General features: G+C 50.8%; 1 protein-coding gene across 1 annotated transcript in view; it reads right to left on the reverse strand.

Moving 5' to 3' along the window:
* The window catches only part of LIPE (lipase E, hormone sensitive type), a 46,817-nt gene that overhangs the window by 11,213 nt on the left and 15,378 nt on the right, over nt 1-20,226 (reverse strand). Inside the window, 10 exon segments of the mRNA XM_048501707.1 lie at nt 2,531-2,701; nt 5,369-5,599; nt 8,625-8,919; nt 9,188-9,241; nt 9,244-9,297; nt 9,300-9,386; nt 12,599-12,753; nt 14,034-14,124; nt 18,960-19,274; nt 19,277-19,514. Coding sequence (XP_048357664.1) covers nt 2,531-2,701; nt 5,369-5,599; nt 8,625-8,919; nt 9,188-9,241; nt 9,244-9,297; nt 9,300-9,386; nt 12,599-12,753; nt 14,034-14,124; nt 18,960-19,274; nt 19,277-19,514 — 1,691 coding nt within the window.

Raw genomic sequence — 20,226 nt, forward strand, 5'->3', positions numbered from 1 at the left:
GAACCATAGGTTAGCCATGCTGGCAGGGGCTGATGGGAATTGTAGTCCAAGAACATCTGGAGAACCATAGGTTAGCCATGCTGGCAGGGGCTGATGGGCACTGTAGTCCAAGAACATCTGGAGAACCATAGGTTAGCCATGCTGGCAGGGGCTGATGGGCACTGTAGTCCAAGAACATCTGGAGAACCATAGGTTAGCCATGCTGGCAGGGGCTGATGGGAATTGTAGTCCATGAATATCTGCAGCACCCTAGGTTGGCCATTCCTGGTGTAGGGGTTAGAAAGCTGCTCTGGCAGACCCAGGTTTGAGTCCCCACTGTTCCACCAAAGCTTGTTGGGGGGCTTGGGCCAGTCCCTCTCCCTCAGCCTAGCCTACCTCACAGGTTCGTTGTTGCAAAGAAAATGAAACAGGGGAAAACAACAAACACCTCCTTGTAGGAACAGTGGGATAAAAGAAGTAGCAATACTAGATAAAGTAGTATAAGTAAAATAAATAAACAGTAGATGACCCGACCTTGGGACATCACCTGATTCTGTCTCTTGTCACTTGACTCCCAAGAACTCTCCGTGCTTAAATGCCTCCATCCCTCCCCCAGCCCACCCTCCTCCCCTGATAAAAGAGTCAGTCAACAGTGGAAAGCAAGAAAAATCTCCATCTGCCATGCTACAACTGTGTGCCAAGTGATGCCAGCTTGCTCGTTTTGTTTTGCGCCCACGCACCATGCCACGCAGATCCCCCCCCCCCCAACAGCATATAGCTGTGATGCCAGCATGCAGAAGCAGAAAGAAATGCACGGCCCAAAGCAAAGGACGCAGCGGTTCTTGGGAGTCCTCTCTGTTTTTACAAGAAACTGAGAGAAGTCCAGATTCTAGCTCCAAAGGTGGCCAAAGGGGGGATCTCTGGGTCACGTTTGCTCCTGACTTGGACAACAGACGTGGGCACACGCATCTGGGAGACAAATGGTACCGAGCCGGAAAAACCTCCCAAACAGAAAAGTGTGTGAATATTAGGAAACAGATGGAAATGTGGAGATGAGGAAATTGGGAGGCCGGCGTTCAAGTGTCCTTTCAATTTAGTCCCCCGTCCATAAAGTTCATCTTGTTGTATCGTCTAAGGCTTTCGCAGCCGGATTCAATCGGTCGTGGTGGGTGTTCCGGGCTGTGTGGCCGTGGTCTGGTAGACCTCGTTCCTAACATTTCGCCGACATCTGTGGCTGGCCTCTTCAGAGGTGTGTCACAGAGAGAAGTCTGTTACCCTCTGTGATACACCTCTGAAGATGCCGGCCCCAGATGCAGCCGAAACGTTAGGAACGAGATCCACCAGACCACGGCCACACAGCCCGGAAAACCCACCAGAAACAGTTCATCTGGGACCCTCGTATCTTCGAGACCGCATCACCCCATATGTCCCTACGGCCTCTCCGTTTGGTTGAGGCCAATCTATTGGTGGTCCCTGGCCCCTCAATGATCGGCTGGCCTCCAGCGGGCCAGGGCCTTCCCGGCTCTGGCCCGGCCTGGTGGAAGCAGCTCTTCCTCCCAGCCGTCCGGGCCCCTGCGGGACCTTGGCGAGAGTTCCACTTGGGGCCTGTAAAAACCCGGAGTTGTTCTGCCAGGCCTTTGGAGGGACCAGCCGCTGAAGGTGCCCCCCCCCTTTTTTAGCTCTTAACATCTGGGTCCTTCCATCTAATGCAGGGGTAGGGAACCTGCGGCTCTCCAGATGTTCAGGAACTACAATTCCCATCAGCCCCTACCAGCATGGCCAATTGGCCATGCTGACAGAAACTGATAGAAATTAGGCTATCTGACATAGTTAATCTAATAGGACTTCGCCGTTCCCTCTTAGGGAGGGATTTAAAATTAGGGTTTCTTGGGACGCCTCTTATTATCTTACTGCTGTTTTTAAAGGTTCTAACTACATTTATTTGTATCGAGATTTGTGTTGTACACCGCCCAGAGCCCCTCGGAAATGGGGCGGTATAAAAGTTTAAATAAATAAATAAATAAATAAATAAATAAATAAATAAATAAAATCTTATCGTGTCTGCAAAGGCCACACAGAGGTGGGGAGACTCATTTCCCCCTGCCAGCCAAATCCGTGCCCGAGCCACAGCTGCTCCCAGCGAAGGCACGCCAAGCGGCACCAGAGCTGGCCCCAGAGGAGGCACGCCAAGCGGTACCAATGGCCGGGCCTGCTTCCAAGACTACACAGAAAGCCGTGACAATGCCAAGGCTGCAACTTTATCTCCTGCTGGCTGCCAGCAGTCAGGCATGCTGTTAGAGACAGGGAGGGAGGCAGGCAGGGGAGTGGCTCCTACCGGCTGCAGAGTTACTAAGGGCCGGGTTCTGGGTTCGGAAGAGGCACGCCTGGGCCAGCACTGACACCACTTGGGCCAGGCGGTGCCTGAGGTAGCCCCGCAAGCAGCAGGAGAGAGGGCTGCTCCCTGCAGAGACGAGATGAGTGAGAGAAGGGACGGAGGAGGAGGGCGAGGAGGCAGAAATGACATCCCAGCCTAGGGAAGGTTGCTCCTTACCATCTGCTCCACCCGCCCCATTGGCCTTGCCTGTGTTGTCCAACAGGGAGCTGAGAAAGGTAGAAGTGCTCAGGCGCAGGTCCCGGAAGAGAAGGGAGGTGTCTCGCCGCACCATGTTCAAGGGGCTCAGCTTCTCCAAGGTGGGGTCTTCTGACTGCTGGGGGTCCATCCCTGGGGAGGGGGGAGCAGAGAAAACGAGAACAGGTCTTTAAGAGGAAGAAGAATTTGGATTTATATCCCCCCTTTCTCTCCTGTAGGAGACTCAAAGGGGCTTGCAAACACCTTACCCCTTCCCCCCTCACAACAAACACCCTGTGAAGTGGGTGGGTCTGAGAGAGCTCAGAAGAACTGTGACTAGCCCAAGGTCACCCAGCTGGCATGTGTTGGAGTGCACAAGCTAATCTGATTCACCAGATAATCCACCACAGCCAGTGGTGGGATCCAAAAATTTTAGTCACAGGTTCCCATGGTGGTGGGATTCAAACTGTGGCGTAGTGCCAGTGGGGCTGGGTGGGGCACGACAGGGGTGTGGCCAGGCATTCTGGGGGCGGGGCATTCCTGGGTGGGGCTGTGGCAAGGACGCAGCCACTGCGCTGGTCCTTAGGCGGAAGCAGATGCACAAAGAGCAGAGCTGCCACACTGCGCCCTGTCGCCTCCTGCTAGACTGCTTCAAGTTATCGCTACTGCTGAGGAGGAGGGAGCATAACTAAGACTTCAAAATCACATGGCAAAATCACCAATTAGTAACCCCCTCTCGGCACACACAAATAATTAGTAACCTACTCTCGGGAACCTGTGAGAACCTGCTGGATCCCACCTCTGACCACAGCTCAAATGGCAGAGTGCAGAATCAAACCTGGTTCTCCAGATTAGAGTGCACTTGCTCTTAACCGCTACATCACACCGGCTCTCTACGGGCCAGAAATACACCCACCTCATTTCGCACCTCTCGCAGTCGGGAAAAGAGAGCTGTCTGTTTTTTTTAGTCTCAACCAAACGCTCCCATCTTCATACATGCTTTCTCCCAATAACATCTCCAGTGGAGGGGTAGGTCTGGTCTGCTGCAGGAGAACATTCCAGCTGCCTTTTGAAGACTAACATGATTTTATTCCATCTGAAGTTTCCATGGGCTAGACGCAGAGGCATATGGTGGGAAAATGGCGCCCAAAGACAGCCGTTCTCCGGGCGCTCCCCCCCACTAAGTCAATTGGCCAGGCTGGCAGGGGCTGATGGGAATTGTAGTCCCATGAACATCTGGAGTGCCACAGGTTGGCCACCCCTGAATAAAACGCAGTAAGGTAAAAGCTGACATTCAGCTTGTTTTAAAATCATTACTTGCTGAAATACAGTTAAGCAATCTGACAATTTCAGCATTTATCTTCACAGCAATTGTGGGATTAAGTTTTTCATGCCTGTATTTTTTTTCCTGTCTTTCTTGCTCAATAAAAGGAATACTTCCATATCTTGATAAAAGATAAACGTTTCTACAGGTGTTCTGGCTGGTTTGAGGGTTAATAGTTCACAGAACCAAAGTGCCACATTATCAAAATCAAAGGTTGTTCATCACCTTTAATGGCTAAATTTTGTAGAACTCTGCTGCTGGAAAGCCTATAAAACCGTTCAGGGTGGGGCCTCTAAAAGGATGCAAGAGGGAAACTCTCGAGGGAACCAACTGCCCCTGCCCTTTCACCAGTGGTGGGATCCAAACATTTTAGTAACAGGTTCCCATGGTGGTGGGATTCAAACTGTGGCGGAGCGCCAATGGAGCATGGCGGGGACACGGCCGGGGGGGGCATGGTGGGGGGCATTCGAGGCCCGAGGGCACTCCTGGGGCGGGGCGCTGTGGCAAGGGCGCTTGGCAGCTGCGCTGGTCGCTTAGGAAGCGAATGCGCGCGAAGCATGAGCTGCATGAGTGCACCTCCAGCTAGACTGCTCAGCGCGCTACTGCTGAGAGGAGGGGTGTAACTAAGGCAAAAATCACGTGGCAAAATCACCAATTAGTAACCCCCTCTCGGCACATAAATGGTGGTAACCTGCTCTACCCGGGAACCTGTGAGAACCTGCTGGATCCCACCTCTGTATTAAGTCTTTTTGGAAAGAAGTAATTACTCATATACACTAGAATTGCGCTGGAATATGAATTGATCTCTGAGGATGCTGATGTACTTTTGAACAATTTGCCTGCCTCTTAGAGACAAAGGGTGGTCAATGGAGATGGAACCTTCTGTGACTCTACTGCTGTTAAAAGAGTTCTATTACGACACTGGAGAGATAAAGCAATCCAGTGGCTGGAGGATTTTAAACCTTATCAGCAGCGGAACGAGTGGCGTGCAGAGCACAGTTGTGCATGGACATATTTTTCAGATGTTCAAAAGCCTTTTGTAGGGGCTTCACCTGCCACCACTGTTACAATTTTCTGCTTCTGCCCCAATTCGGGGGCTGCAGTTAACCACTACCCCACTCTGAAAGCCAGAGTGGTGTAGCAGTTAAGAGTGTCAGTATCTGGGAGACCCAGGTTCGAATTCTAACTCCAGCCACGGAAGCTTGCTGGGATAAGTCACACTCTCTGAGACTAGCCTACCTTACAAGGTTGTTTTAGGATAAAATGGGGGAGAAGAAAATTAATGTTAGCTGCTTTGGGTCGCCACTAGCAAGAAAAGTAGGAAAATGAATGGTTGAAATAATAATTAAGAAATTTAAAAAAATTGCAGGTCTGGCTTCCCACCAAAGCCACATGTTTAGGCTCACCCATATGGGGCAGAACTAAGTATCTGCCTTACTGAGCACCTCGGAGATCCCTGAGACCCATTCCTTTCTCCAGCCCCATGGGGCCCTCACCTGCATAGGCGCTGAGGCACTTGCACAAGACGCTGAGGGGCAGGAGAGGGTCGAGCAAGGTCAGGAAGGCTGAGGAGGGAGGCTGCCCGGCTTACGCAAGAGTGGCCGGGTAGGCCGCCATGATCCCGTCCGGCATCTTGATCCCGAAGGCGGCCGCTCGCATGGAGACCGTGAAGCACAGGTTCCCGCCGGCGCTGTCCCCTGCCAGACACACCCTCTCTGCTGTGGAGCCTGCCAAGAGATGGAGGGAAGTCAGGACGGTACACAACTGGAATCTAGGTCTGGAATCCATGCCCTACGTGGAGAGACGTAGGGAGCTGGGTGTGTTTAGTTTGCTGAAGAGAAGGTTAAGAGGTGACAAACTGCAAAAGATTGTCATGCCCTTATATAAAGCAGTGAGATGCGGAACGCGCCAGAGTACAATGTGTCCAGTTCTGGTAAGCCAAATCTCAAAAAAGAGATATTGAGAGGGAGATAGAAAAAAGAGGTTGCAGAGAGAAGGGCAACAAGGATGATTGAGGGACTGGAGCACCTTCCCCTACATGAGGAGGAGCTGGACAGCCCGTTTGAAACTCTTTAGTGTTGAGAGGAGATGGCAGTGAGGGGGGGATATGATTGAAGTCTATAAAATTATGCATGGGGTAGAAAATGTTGACCCGAGAGAGAAATGTTTCTCTCTCTTTCTCCTGTCACTAGAACTCCAAGGGGCATTCATTGAAAATGTGGGGGAAGAATTAGGACTAATAAAGGAAACACTTCTTCACCCGTGTGATTGGTGTTTGGAAATATGCTGCCACAGGAGGTGGTGATGGCCACTAACCTGGATAGCTTTCAAAGGGGCTTGGACAGATTTATGGAGGAGAAGTCGATTTATGGCTACCAGCCTTGATCCCTCTTTGATCTGAGATTGCAAATGCCTTAACAGACCAGGTGATTGCAGGAGCAATACCAGCCCATGAGAAGGCCCTTGCTTTCACATCCTGAATGTGAGCTCCCAAAGGCACCTGGTGGGCCACTGCAAGTAGCAGAGAGCTAGACTAGATGGACTTTGGTCTGATCCAGCTGGCTTGTTCTTATGTTCTTATGACATGATAGCCCTGTAGATATTTGAAGGGATGTCATGTGGGTGAAGGAACAAGATTGTTTTCTACGGCTCCAGAGACTAGGACCAGGAGTCATGGGTTCGAGGTGAAGGAAAAGAGATTGCACCCAAATATCAAGAAAAACTTCCTGACAGTAAGGGCTGTTTGACAGTGGAATGCACTGCCTTGAAGCGTTGAGAGGCTGGATGGCCATCTGTCAGGAGTGCTTTGATTGGGTGTTCCTGCGTTGCAGGGGGTTGGACTTGATGGCCCTTGGGGGTCTCTTCCATCTCTATGATTCTACACCTGTGAACACCTGAGAAGCCGGCTTTCGCTTAAGTGGACCACTGATCTCTCTCTGCCAGTATTGTCGACTCAGACTACAATCACACTCCTCTGCATCTGAAGGCGAAAGAATGAAAACACCCTACAGATTCCAAAAATACATTTCAAAACTTCTTCGTCCTTCGACTCACTGGTAGACGGTAGAAAACATATAGGTGATAGAATTATATTGTTTCAGTTTCCCACTCAGGCATGCACAGATGCCTTCACAATAAGTATGTCCAAGAAAAATGTGAATTAGGGCCAACTGCCTTTACAAAGAAAATACACGAGCGGCAATAACGCTCCCAGGTTAGTTGTTATTTCGCCCAGGCTTTATCAAGCCTATACTTTCCTTAGGGCAGTGGTGGCGAACCTATGGCACGGGTGCCAGAGGTGGCACTCAGAGCCCTCTCTGTGGGCATGCACAGAGTGCCCCCCCCCCACACACACACACATCTAGGCTGGCCTGGGTTGCTGGGCTCAATTATTAGCATTAAACCTAGGACCTAGTTTTGGGGAAGAAGTGTAGGTAACCCTGTTAAAGCTGTTAAACTAAAAGCAATCCTTTACCTGGGAGTAAGGTCGGTTGCTAGCAATGGGGCTTGCTTCTGAGTAAACCCTCCTAGGGTCGTGATTCACCCGTTGGAAGAGTTGCACGGTTGCTTCAAAGCAAAGCCATCGACTACCACCAAGCTAACTCCTGAGTTACGCATGCCTCGAAGCCAACTGTTTTTTTTAAACAAAAACCTCAGTATTTAGGTTAAATTACCGTGTTTGTTGGCACTTTGCAATGAATAAGTGGGTTTTGGGCTGCAATTTGGGCACTCGATCTTGGAAAAGGTTCACCATCGCTGCCTTAGGGTGTAAATCGTTGCATTCAAACCCCTGGGATCTCAGCATATGGGGGTCGTCTTCCCCTGACTGCGGTTTCTACTGCTTTCTCTTATCCCTGCTCCGTCTTCAAGGGAAAGGACTCAGCCTGGCAGGGGCTCTCCTGAGTTTCAGGATTGGGCCATTCATATCACTTACTGCCTGCTCTTTTTAAGTGGAGATGCCCCCCCCCCCCCCGGATTGAACCTTAGACCTGCTGCCTACAAAGAACAATGGAATCAGAGTTGAAAGAGAGACACCCAAAGGGCCATCAGGGTCCAACCCCAGCAATGCAAGAGAAACCTTGCCTTACACATTCAAAGCACTCCCTGGCAGATGGCCATCCATTTTTGGATGCCACCAAGCCTCAAAATCTATCCTCAAAGAAGGAGATTCCACCACACACTCCAAGGGTGAGTGCATTTCCACTGTTAAAGACAGCCCTTATTGTCAAGGAAGTTTTTTCCCTGATGTTTTAGGTGGAGATCTCTTTTTCTTTCCCTTGAACCCCATCACTCCCCTGGTCCTAGTCTCGAGACAGCAGAAAACAAGCTTGCTCCTTCACCAACATGAGATCCTTTCAAATATCTAAACATGGCTCTCATGTCACCTCTTAAACTTCTCTTCACCAAACTAAACACACCCAGCTCTCCTCGTGGAGACGCAGTTCCCAGACCACTTTACCATTTTGGTTGCCCTCCTCTGGACCCGTTCCAAGCTTGTCAAACTCCTTCTTGAATTGCGGTGCCCAGAACTGTACACAATATTCCACATGAGGTCTAACCAGTGCAGAATGGAGAGGTACAATTACATCCCTCGGTCTAGACACTGTACTCCTATTGATACAGTCCAGAATCGCATTGGCTTTCTGGGCCGCCGCATCACACTGCTGACTCAAAGATGATGCTCTGCAGGCAAAGATTCTCATCAGCGGAGGCCAGAACTCAGACACAGGCTCCATCTCCCTCCGGCCTCACCTAGGAGGTGGCAGTTCTTGAGGGCCCAGCAGTAGGCGTAGAAACACTCCTCCAAGGCTCGTGGGAAGGGGGCTTCGGGTGCCAGAGAGTAGTCGATAGAGAGGATGGGGGCATCCAGCTCCTGCGCCCAGGCTTTCAGGTAGGGCTCGTGTGACTTGGAGGTCTGGGCCACGAAGCCCCCGCCGTGGAAATGTACCACCAGGAACGGCGAGCGGGGCAGCACCTTGGTCTTCCAGCGCAGCTCCACGGACAGGGACCCTTCTGGACGCACCATGCCGGCCAACTCCTCACTGTCCTGAAGAGAGGACAAGATGCAGAGTGAGATGACAAGGGACCCAGTTGCGTCTCTGGGCAGTGCCCCCCCCCCCAGGCCCTCTGATCTCTCTAGTCTGCAACCTGAGGCTCTCCAGATGTTCATGGACTACAATTCCCATCAGCCCCTGCCAGCATGGCCAATTGGCCATGGGAATTGTAGACCATGAACATCTGGAGAACCATAGTTTCTGACCAAGTTTCCAGGCAAAGTCTGTTGCACCTGCCCAGCTCTGCTCTCTGCCCCTTACCTGCCCCTCGCGCAGCTCACTGGAGATCAACCTCATTTGGACAGCTCCAGGTCCGCTGTATGGGCCACCGGAGGCGTGATGGTAACAGTCAGCTTGGGGTCAGCAGCCAGCTGACAGCTCTCAAAGGAAGGTAGGAATTGGGAACCGACGAGGTGCCGGAGAACCCGTGTACCTGGGAGGAGGCCATGTTGGCAAGGGACTGCAAGAAAGGTACAGATGGCACGTGACCCACTAGAGATATGGCTTCTAGCACTTTTCCAACTGACTTTGTTTTTCAGGACCCGCCCTGAAAAACACAACTCCATGTTACTTTCTCCCTTCCTAAGAAGAAGAAGAAGAAGAGTTTGGATTTATATCCCCCCCTTTCTCTCCTGTAGGAGACTCAAAGGGGCTTACAATCTCCTTGCCCTTCCCCCCTCACAACAAACACCCTGTCAGGTAGGTGGGGCTGAGAGAGCTCCGAGAAGCTGTGACTAGCCCAAGTTTCACATCACTTACTGCCTGCTCCTTTTAAATGGAGATGCCCCCCGGGGATTGAAACTGGGACCTGCTGCTAGCTCTAAAAGAACCATAGAATCATAGAGTTGGAAGAGATCCCCAAAGGCCAGCTGGCGTGTGTGGGAGTGCCCAGGCTAATCTGAATTCCCCAGATAAGCCTCCACAGCTCAGGCGCAGAGCTGGGAATCAAACCCGGTTCCTCCAGATTAGATACACAAGCTCTTAACCTCCTACGCCACTGCTGCTCCTAACACAGAACTCCCAGAAATCTCCCTTCAGTGGAAAAGCATCTCATTTCTTGGGTGTGTGTGTGTGTGTGTGTTATTTATTATTATTAATGTATTGGCCAGCACTGTTGTGTGTGTGTGTGGCTTTTGCATTGCACTTATTGACAAGAGAAAGGTTGGTCTTTGGAATCAAAAATTAGACCATTAGTGACTGCCTAAATACAGTCAAAGAAGGATAGAAGTTATTGAAAATAACTCTTATGACACAGTGGCAGTACTGGGAGAAGTTGGAACTGTGTGATTACAAAAGTCGAACATTTCCATGTTGCAATGTGATACGAAAGACTTCTTTGAATCAACTGCGGAAGTTCTGAGTCTGTTTGCCGTAGTGCTGTTGCAGTTTCTCTTTTCTTTATTTTATGCTTTCACATATCTGGAGTAACCAGCTGTAGAATGGTGCCCCCCTTCTGTTCTCGTCTCTGCCTATATTTTATACCTTATTGACGGAGCAAGCAGTCTTCCCGTTGGGGAGGATTTTTAACAATGACCTTGCGGGGTGCCTTTGAATTTTTGAAATCTGAAGTGAATTGGTTTGATTTTAACCACTGTTTTTTTTTTTTTTTTAAAAGAGTTGGTAAGTTTATTTGTAATTGGTCATTTTAATTGTTTAATCTTGTTTGGGTTTAGCTGTATTATGATTTGATTTTGTTGTGCATCGCCCAGAGCCCTTCAGGGATAGGACGGTACATAAGATTAAATAAATAAATAGATGAATGAATGAATGAATGAATATTGTACACTTTTATGCATCTATATGCATCTATATGTAATTATACATCTGCATGTAATTATGCATCTATCTGTAGTTATATCATAATATTATGCACACACCCAAACAATAGCCTTGGCTCAGCAAAAGGGGTGGGCGGTATACCAAATCTAATAAATAACAATAATAAAAGGCTGTATTTCAGGGTCATTGCTCACACATTGTGCACAGAGCGGAGCCCAAACTTGAGCTTCCTCTCTTAGTTCACATAGAATCAGACAATTGGGAGTATCCATAGAGGCCATCTAGTCCAACTCCTTGCTCAATGCAGGATCAGCCTAGAGGAACCCAAACTGGTGTTTGTCCAGCTGCCGCATAAAGATTGCCAGCAAGGGGGAACTCACCAATTCCCTCGGTAGCTGATTCCACTGTTGTGCAACTCTTGCTGTAAAAATAGCTTTCCTAATATCCAGTCGCAACCTTTCTGCCCATTACTGCAAGTCCTATCCCCTGCTGCCAACAAAAACAGCTCCCTGCCCTACTCCGGGTGACATCCTTTCAAATGCTAAAAGCGAGCGACCCCCTGGTATTCTTCCTCCCTCCTAGCCTTGCCATCGAACCCAGTGGTGGGATCCAAAAATTTTAGTAACAGGTTCCCATGGTGGTGGGATACAAACTGTGGCGTAAGCGCCAATGTCTCAGGAGCTGGAGTGGGGCACAATGGGGAAGCGTGGCGGCGGGCATTCAGGTGGCGGGGAACATTTCTGGGAAGCGGGCACAGGCGCCCAGGCACCACCGCGCCTGCGCCCAGTGCACCTCCTGCTAGACTGCTTTGCTTCAGAAGCCTTCCTGCTACTGCTGCTGAGGAGGGAAGTAGCTAAGGAAGAAGCCAAAATCCGCAGTAGCAAAATCACCAATTAGTCACCCCCTCTCGGTGTCAGGACCAAACCTGTCAATGCCCAGATGTCTTGCTGTGTAAGAATTGCAAATGTTTCCTGTAAATGCTTTCCTGTTTCCCTCTCCCCTCCCTGGCAATTCCCTGGCGCCAGCCCTCCTGCGGGAAGGTGTGAATGTTCCCAGGTTTCTTGAAGCTCTGTAGTGCAAATGTTATACACTTTGTGAAACACATTTGGTGGGAATCAAATGGGGGGGGGGATTGAAGGATATAATCGCTGGATCTAAGCGGGAGAGCTTAGATTCAGCTTTCTTTGTTACTCTACGCCAGGGGTAGGGAACCTGCGGCTCTCCAGATGTTCAGGAACTACAATTCCCATCAGCCTCTGTCAGCATGGCCAATTGGCCATGCTGGTAGAAAGGTGATAGAATTAACAGTTCCTGAGCTATCTGGGAAAACACAGGATTCTACTCTAGCGTTAGTAGAAAATAAACTGCTTTAGGACTTTACCCTCACGGTCTCTGTTATTTCTACCACGTTTGAGGGAAGCCTGACATGCCTGGCACTTTCGGCTTTTACACAAATAATTAGTAACCTACTCTCGGGAACCTGTGAGAACCTGCTGGATCCCACCTCTGATCGAACCTCAAAATGAGTCTTATCCCACGGTTTCAGAACTACCGCTTTAGAGCAAACATCCAGGGCACGATTCCCCATGATGCAAACCTAAGGCACAGGTCCAGCACAAGAGGTCAACAAAAAAACAGTCCCTCCCTGGGCACTGGGCACAAAGCACCACTCTGGGAATAGTGTCTCGACCTTGGACAGCCCCTCGTTCTTGCCAGGTTGCTTTCACCCCCCTGTCATTCTCTCCACCCCAGCTCCTCTTGTTGCACACTCTCACGCTCACCCCCACCCGGTCCTCTTCTTCCATCCACAAATACTTCCCCAACCCTCATGGACAGACGCTCCCACCTCATCTCTTGATCCCCATCCTTCGGCTACCCAGGTTGCCAACTCACAGCGAGCAGCTCCATCTCGGTGAGGTTCCAGAAGGTTTTCCAGAAATACCGCGTCCAGGTTTTCTGCGTGATCTTTCGGAACTCCTATCCCCACTTGGCTTTCCGGGGGTTAGATGGCAAACTTGCGCTGGTAAAGAAGTGAGCGGCCGCCCGCCCTCTTCTGCGCGAGCCAGGGAGGGAAACAGTAGAGACGGAACAAGAACACAGGTGAAATCTCTGCTTTGGAATTCCAGGAAAGTGTAGAGCAGGGGTCTGCAACCTGCGGCTCTCCAGATGTTCATGAACGACAATTCCCATCAGCCCCTGCCAGCATGGCCAAGTGGCCGTGCTGACAGGGGGCTGATGAAACCAGAACCATAGGCTGTCTGGGCGGAAAACTGTTACAAGACCTGTATCCACAACAGCATTATATCCCCCCACCCCTACTTGACCTCTGGTAGAAAGAAGAAGGCGGGGGGGGGGGGGAGCATGTCACTAGTAGGTCAAGGAAGCTACTTGCAATTAGATAGCAAACCCTTTTCATGGGTCCCTTTAAGATGAACATATCTGGCATACAGGAAGGACAGGGCACACGGTAAATCAAGGATGTCAAACATACGGCCCAGGGACTGGATTTGGCCCCTTGAGGGGGTTCATCAGGGCTGTGAGACAGCTAAGGCACGCCCCTCACCATCTGCAGGCTCACCAGGGCAGACTGGGAGCGAGGGCGGTGGGGGGGGTGTGCCTCAGCTGAAACAGTGGCTTCACAGAACGCTGACAAAGCCCTCTCCAGACAGCCACACACTCACACATATACACACACGCTGCTGTGGGCTCACCAGTCCAAGCACCTCACCCCGCCAGTGCTAGTTTGGGGCCAGCTGAGGCAGCCCACCACCCCTCCAGAGCCCAGCCCGAACAAGTCACATTTATGTCACACCCACTCCCCTTATAACGAATCAGTTTGCCACCCCTGAAATAAAGGCCTTTCTGCTCGGCGAGCGTGACTCGTCTGCTCGCTATTCGGTCTCCAATTGTCTCCTCGAGGTTTACAGCAACGTACACACAATTCAACAGTGCTTGTTCCGACAAGCTCATAATCTTGCGTCCCAGCGGATAAAGGGAGATAAACAACTGCTGTTGCTCAGAACTTCAGGACCAGATTCTCCAGCGGGTCCTTAAGGTTTGGCTCTTTTAAGCCCTGATGGTTCTTGGACAGACTCCTGGCTATCGGGTGGCTCCGTTTGTCAGAAGGACAAAGGGTTTGAGGCCAGCTGCTTCGATGAAGCACAGGGTCCGTCCGCTGTTCCTGGCTTGAGGAGCAATGTCTGATGGGAAGGGGAGGGCCAACGATGGGATTGACAGGCCTTGTGGTACACATGTGAAAGGGTTCCCACCAGGGCAGGGGAGGGTGGCTCCTGAGGTCACCACTTGGTTCCCAGAGTCCCATACTCACTGATGCCAGAGTGGTGCCGCTTGTAATTCTCCCCTAAGGAGACGAGGCCAATGGCGATAGTCTGCAGGAAGGGCCGGATGGAGGGGGCGAACTGAGGCAAAGGACAAGAACAGAGTGTTAGGGCGGTCAGGGGAAGAAGAAGAAGAAGAAGAAGAAGGAGGAGGAGGAGGGAGGAGGGAGGGAGGGAGGGAGGAGGAGGAGGAGGGAGGAGGAGAAGAGGAGGAGGAGGAGGAGGAGGAGGAGGAGGAGGAGGAGGAGGAGAAAGAAAGAAAGAAAGAAAGAAAGAAAGAAAGAAAGAAAGAAAGAAAGAAAGAAAGAAAGAAAGAAAGAAAGAAAGAAAGAAGAAGAAGAAGAAGAAAGAAGAAAGAAAGAAGAAGAAAGAAGAAAGAAGAAAGAGAAAAGAAGAAGAAAAAAGAAGAAGAAGAAGAAAGAAAGAAGAAGAAGAAAGAAGAAGAAGAAAGGAAAAGAAGAATGAAGTAAACTTCAAGAGGAAATTGAGTTAAGGAAATCTTTTATGCGGGGCATATGAAATCACTTAACATAAATACAGCCTGCACGTGAAAAAAGGTACAATAAAACAAACACCTGGGAGGGTACTGGAAGGAGAAGGAAAAGAAGAAGAGTTGGATTTATATCCCCTTTCTCTCTCCTGTAAGAGGAGACTCAAAGGGAACTTACAGAACTCCTTTCCCTTCCCCCCCTCACAACAAACACCCTGTAATAGCAGTGAATTAGGTGGGGCTGAGAGGAGCTCCAGAAAACTGTGACTTAGCCCAAAGGTCACCCAGCTGGCGTGTGTGGGAGTGTACAGGCTAATCTGAATTCCCCAAATCCCAGCCTCCCACAGCTCAAGCTGGCAGGCCCCGGGGAATCAGAACCGGTTCCTCCAGATTAGAGGTACCCCAGGAGAGGATTGTGTCTCCCATATCCGGGATGCTCCTTCCTATCCCCAGGTGGTTCGTTGTGAGCTGGGAGGCTGAGCTGGCTAGCAGCCACAAGAGTCTCTTTCTGGAATGAGTTCCAGGCAGCGCTCAGAGTAGGAGAGCAGAGTCACAGAGCTTCTAAATTGAGCGAGGCAATGGGGGGAGCTACAGAGAAAGGAGGATGCAGGGACCCCTGGAAGCTGGAAGGCGCAACGCAGGCCAGCGCATGCCTCCCATCACTGCGACACAAAAGAAACCCTGCCGGCAAAGACCCTGGAAAGGAGCAGAGACAGAGCCAAAGGCTCTGCAGCTCACATCCCAAGTCAGCTACCGGGCTCCTGTCCAACCAGGCCAGATGACAGCTGGGAACAGCCTCCCGAGGGAGAGCGCTTTGAAGGGACTGTGAGACAGCCCCTGCCCATCAGGGCTGACTCCAGAACCCACCCTGCCCAAGGTGCATGACCTGCCCGGAGGGGAATGCAGGAGGGGAAGGCCAGGTCTGATTTTCCACTACAGGCCCCTGTCAGAAGTACAGGCCCCTGTCAATGCCTCCTGTTTCAGAATACAACCAGATGGATTTGCTTTCACATGGGGGCAGGGGGGAGGAATCACACATGGCCAACAGATGCTAATTTTCTAGAAAGAAGAGAGAAAAAAGCTTGGTTATATCCCCCTTTGGCTCCTGCAGGAGGCTCCAAAGAGGGGCGTGACGAAGTGTCCTTGCCCTTCCCCCCCCTCACAACAGAGCACCCTGTGAGGGTGGGTGGGAGCTGAGAGAACTCCGAGAAGCTGTGACTAGTCAAGGGTCACCCAGCTGGCGTGTGTGGGGAGTGTACAGGCTAATCTGAATTCCCCAGATAAGCCTCCACAGCTCAGGTGGCAGAGGCTGGGGAATCAAAAACCAGGTTCCTCGAGCTCTTAACCTCCTACGCCACTGCTGTGTAAAGTGTGCCCTCTTCCGGACAGGTGCGCAGGAGCGAACAGGGGCCTCTGTAATGTTTTGAACCCGTTTTGTGTGTGTTTCTTTAAATTTGAGAGAGGTGAGTTGTAGAAGGACTGTGTGGGGTGAAAGGGGGGTGAGAGAGCGAGGTGATCTGGTTGACACCGGGGTGTGACTGTGTGCTGAACTTAGGGCACTTCCGCACATGCAAAATAATGCACTTTCAATCCATTTTCAATGAACTTTGCAGCTGGATTTTACCGTGCGAAAAAGCAAAATCCACTCGCAAACAACTGCTAAAAGTGCATTGAAAGTGGACTGAAATTACATTATTCTGCATCTGAGGAAGTCCCCTAGAAAGAAGAAGAAGGGAAGTGGGTACAACTGGGAAGAGGCATTATTCTGTGTACTTTGGAGGTTGAGAGTCCGTCTCTGACGGTGAAAATCCTAACATGATCTCATATATGCAAAGACAGAGAGAGCAGATTGATGGAAAGTGAAAGTCATCTCAGCAGAGGCTGCTCCCTTCGTTTATTGTATTGATTGTAAATTATTTCTCGAAATGATTAAGCCAAAGAACATAGATAAACAAACTTTCATTTTGTTAAACCTGGAATCCCACACTGTGCCCTTTCCAACAAAAAGAACTAAGCGGAATTGCAACCACCCGCCCCGTGCTGGACTGTCTTTGTTTTAGATTGCTGCGCTTGGGTCCTAGTGCCACCAAGTTGCAATTCTACCTAGCTCTTTTTTGTTGGAAAGGGCACAGTAATTTCCTCAGGGCCACACAGCCTTTCGAAACTGCCTTACAGTTCGGACACACTATTTCAGGAGAAAGTTTAACCGGGTTTGGAAATAAAATTCACAATTGGTGGACGTAGGAAATATATAAAAGAAAGGGGGAGGCATTAATCCTGTATTGCCTAGTATCAGATTTGCACCCGATTCACATTTATTGCTATAAAGAAATAGGAGCCATTAGGCGTGGTAGTGGTTAAGATGCTTGCACACTGCCACTTTCGGATGGTCAGGAGTTGCAGGCCCCACAATATAATGGGTCAGATAATATCCCTGGCAGCAAGGCTCAATGGTCCAACTCAGCCATATCTATCCCGATTCCTTGATTTGGTAAATGAGTACCCTAGCACAGCCATTCTCTCAACCAGAGTTCCCTGGTACCCTGGGGAGTGCCCAGCTGAGCATGTCCCAGGGGTACCCGCGGCAACACTACTGCACCCCTTCATTTTTTTGTGGTGTCTCCCACGGTAGCCAGACAGGGACATGGAGCTGTCCCATGAGGCAGGGGCCTGCCACAAGGTCAGCAGCCACCACCACCCCAGTGCTACCCTTCCACCCGGGAGGAAGGTGGGGTGTATGGCAAGCAGGAGGCAATGGGAGGGAGAAGGTGGAGGGGAATTGGCAGCAGAGGTACCCCGTGAGGAGATATGAGAAGAGTGAAAAGGGTCGAAGGTACCCTGACCCACCGAAAACGTTAGAGGAAACACTGACTGACCTAGCACATACTACCTAAAGGGGTAAAAAAAAGAATAGCTGGGGAAAGCGGTGGCAAGAGCTACCCCCACACACAAAAAACGGCTTGCCTATGAAATCACTGATCGCAGTGGTACCCCAGGGTCAGACACGACTGAAGGGGAAACTTTACCTTTATAAAGAAATAAAAGTGGGCACCACAGCCTGTCTTTCCCAAAATCCTTCAGGAGACCCTAGCTCTTATATATTTAATAAGCACCGGGGCTGTCACATATGAACATGTCTGAAGGTACCATACACCAAAGGTCAATATTACCTACGCCAGGGGTCTGCAACCTACTGCTCTCCAGATGTTCATGGGCTACAATTCCCATCAGCCCCTGCCACCATAGCCAATTTGGCAGGGGGGCTGATTAGAGTGTAGTCCCATAAACTGTATCTCTGGAGAGCCCACTGAATACAGACCCTGATTCGAAAGACTGGCAGTGGCTGTCCTATGTCTCAGGTAAAGGTCTTTCCCCACCTGGTTCTTTTACCTGGAGCTGCCAGGGATTGAACCTGGGGCTTCCTGCATGCCGAGGCAAGATTCCTCTGCCACTTTGAGGCACCTGCAGCCCCTCCCACCACCAGGTTCCTGCCCCAATTCAAACTGAGACAACACATGCAGTGGGAGGCAAGACAGTAGGAGAAAAGGGTGTGGGCACATGCCTCTTGGACAGTGTGTGGTGTAGTGGTTGGGAGGGGCTGACTCTAATCTGGAGAACAAGGTTTGGCTCCCCGCTCCTCCACATGAAGCTTGCTGAGTGACTTTGGGCCAGTAGCCGTCCCTGCCAAACTCTCTCAGCCCCGCCTCCTTCACAAGGCGTCTGTTGTGGGGAGAGGAAGGGAAAGGAGTCTGTAAGCTGCATTATGAAAAGAGTATGAACCCAACTCTTCTTCTTTTAGATGAGATGGCGAGTTGGTGCTGCACAGAAGAGACAAAAGCTCTGGGGGCAGCCGGGGGACACAGAGGCGGGGGGGAGGCCAATTTCTTTGAAAGAACAAGCATTTGGGAGCAAGAGAAGGCAGACCCAGAGGAGTGCAGCTGCACTGCTAGATGGGGAGGATAACCCAGAGGTGGGATCCAGCAGGTTCTCACAGGTTCCCGAGAGTAGGTTACTAATTGTTTGTGGGTGCCGAGAGCGGGTTACTAATTGGTGATTTTGCCACCTGATTTTTTGCGCAGCCGTTACGTAGCCCCTCCTCTCAGCAGTAGATGCGCGATGAACTTGGGCAGAAGCAGTCTAGCAGGAGGGAGTGCACCCGGCATGCGTGGCAGCCTGCGCCTGCGTGCATTAGTTCCCGCAAGGACCCGGTGCCAGTGGCTGCATCCCCTTGCCACAGCCCCGCCCAGGAGAATCACCCGCCCTGCTGGAGATGCCCGGCCACGCCCGATGCATTACCCCACCCAGCCCCATTGGTGCTACGCCACAGTTTGAATCCCACCACAATGGGAACCTGTTACTAAATTTTTTGGATCACACCACTGGGGTAACGCACCACAAGAGGCCGTTTGCCTTCCCCCTCCCTTACCTGGAAGCCCATGCAACGCCCGTAGAAACACCCCTTGTGCATGGTGACATATTCCTGCAGGAACTGCTCCGAGAGCCCCTGTTCCTCCTGATGGAAGAGGCAGCCGGGGCGGTTTTGGGTCAACAGGCGCTGGAGCCAGAAGTGAAGCGAGGGCCACTTGGCTGGGTCCAGAAGGCGGTGCGAGTAGGCCCTCCAGCTCCAGCGCGGTGTGCTATTGCTGTTCGGCGAGGAAGAAAGGCGGCTGCTGCGGTTGGCGTATGACCCGCAATGGCGGCTCTTGTAAGATGATAATGGGCCGATAGAGCAACAGCGCTGCCCGTCTGGGCCAGGCTGCGGTAGCCGTTGGCCGGCGTGTGCTCATCCAGGTCGAAGATGTGGTGGACGGTGGCGAAGTGTCCGAGGATCGGCTCCAAGCACCGGGCGTGCTCCTGGATGGTGGTGAAGGCCGCCACAAAGCGGCGGCCGGTCTCCGTGGTGCTGTCCTGGAAGAAGGCGGCGTTGTCCTCGGCCAGCTCGTGCAGGGTCTGGAACAGCGGCCGGGAATCCCATAGCAGCAACCCAGGGGGGGAGGCCTGCAAGGGGGAAAGACCGAATGAGGGACAGGGAGCGCCTTTCCCCCAAAGAGGGAGGTGAGACTTAGGGGCAAATGGGCAAGGACTGGAATGACCAGCGCGGAGCCTCTTAATTCTCAAATGCACGCCTTATTCAACAACCTGGTGGAGCATTTGACTCTGCCTTTACTATGCCTCCCTCTGCGCAGGAAAGAAGCCCCCGGAGTATAGCAGAAAACGTATAGCAGAGTCATAATTTAATTGTCTGTTTTATTTATACTCTGCTTGTATAATTTATGTTCACCGCCCTGAAGCCCTTAGCCGGAGAATTGAGGTATATAAAAGCCAGTAATAATAATAATAATAATAATGTAATAATAAATAACTAATAATGTATGTAATAATAATAATGCTGGCAGCTTGAAACATCTTCGAGATTGACAAAATTAACATCTGTCAAATTCAGGAAGGCAATATACTGGGGGATCATACGAATGATCACCCCTAGCCGTTACATTTACAACTTCCTATAGGCTTCTGGGTGAGGCTTTCGAAGTGTAATGAAGAGGACAACAAAGAAGCTAAAGATCTGGCAGCTGTGAGAATCTACAACAGCCAGCAACTAATAATAATAATAACATCCTGTCCAAATTCAGAGGCAGCTTTGCTGGGATCCGCGCTTGAAATACTTCAAGCCGAAGTACATTCCTATAGAG

This window comes from Sphaerodactylus townsendi, linkage group LG06 (genome assembly GCF_021028975.2).
Source record: "Sphaerodactylus townsendi isolate TG3544 linkage group LG06, MPM_Stown_v2.3, whole genome shotgun sequence".
NCBI classification, from domain to species: Eukaryota; Metazoa; Chordata; class Lepidosauria; order Squamata; family Sphaerodactylidae; genus Sphaerodactylus; species Sphaerodactylus townsendi.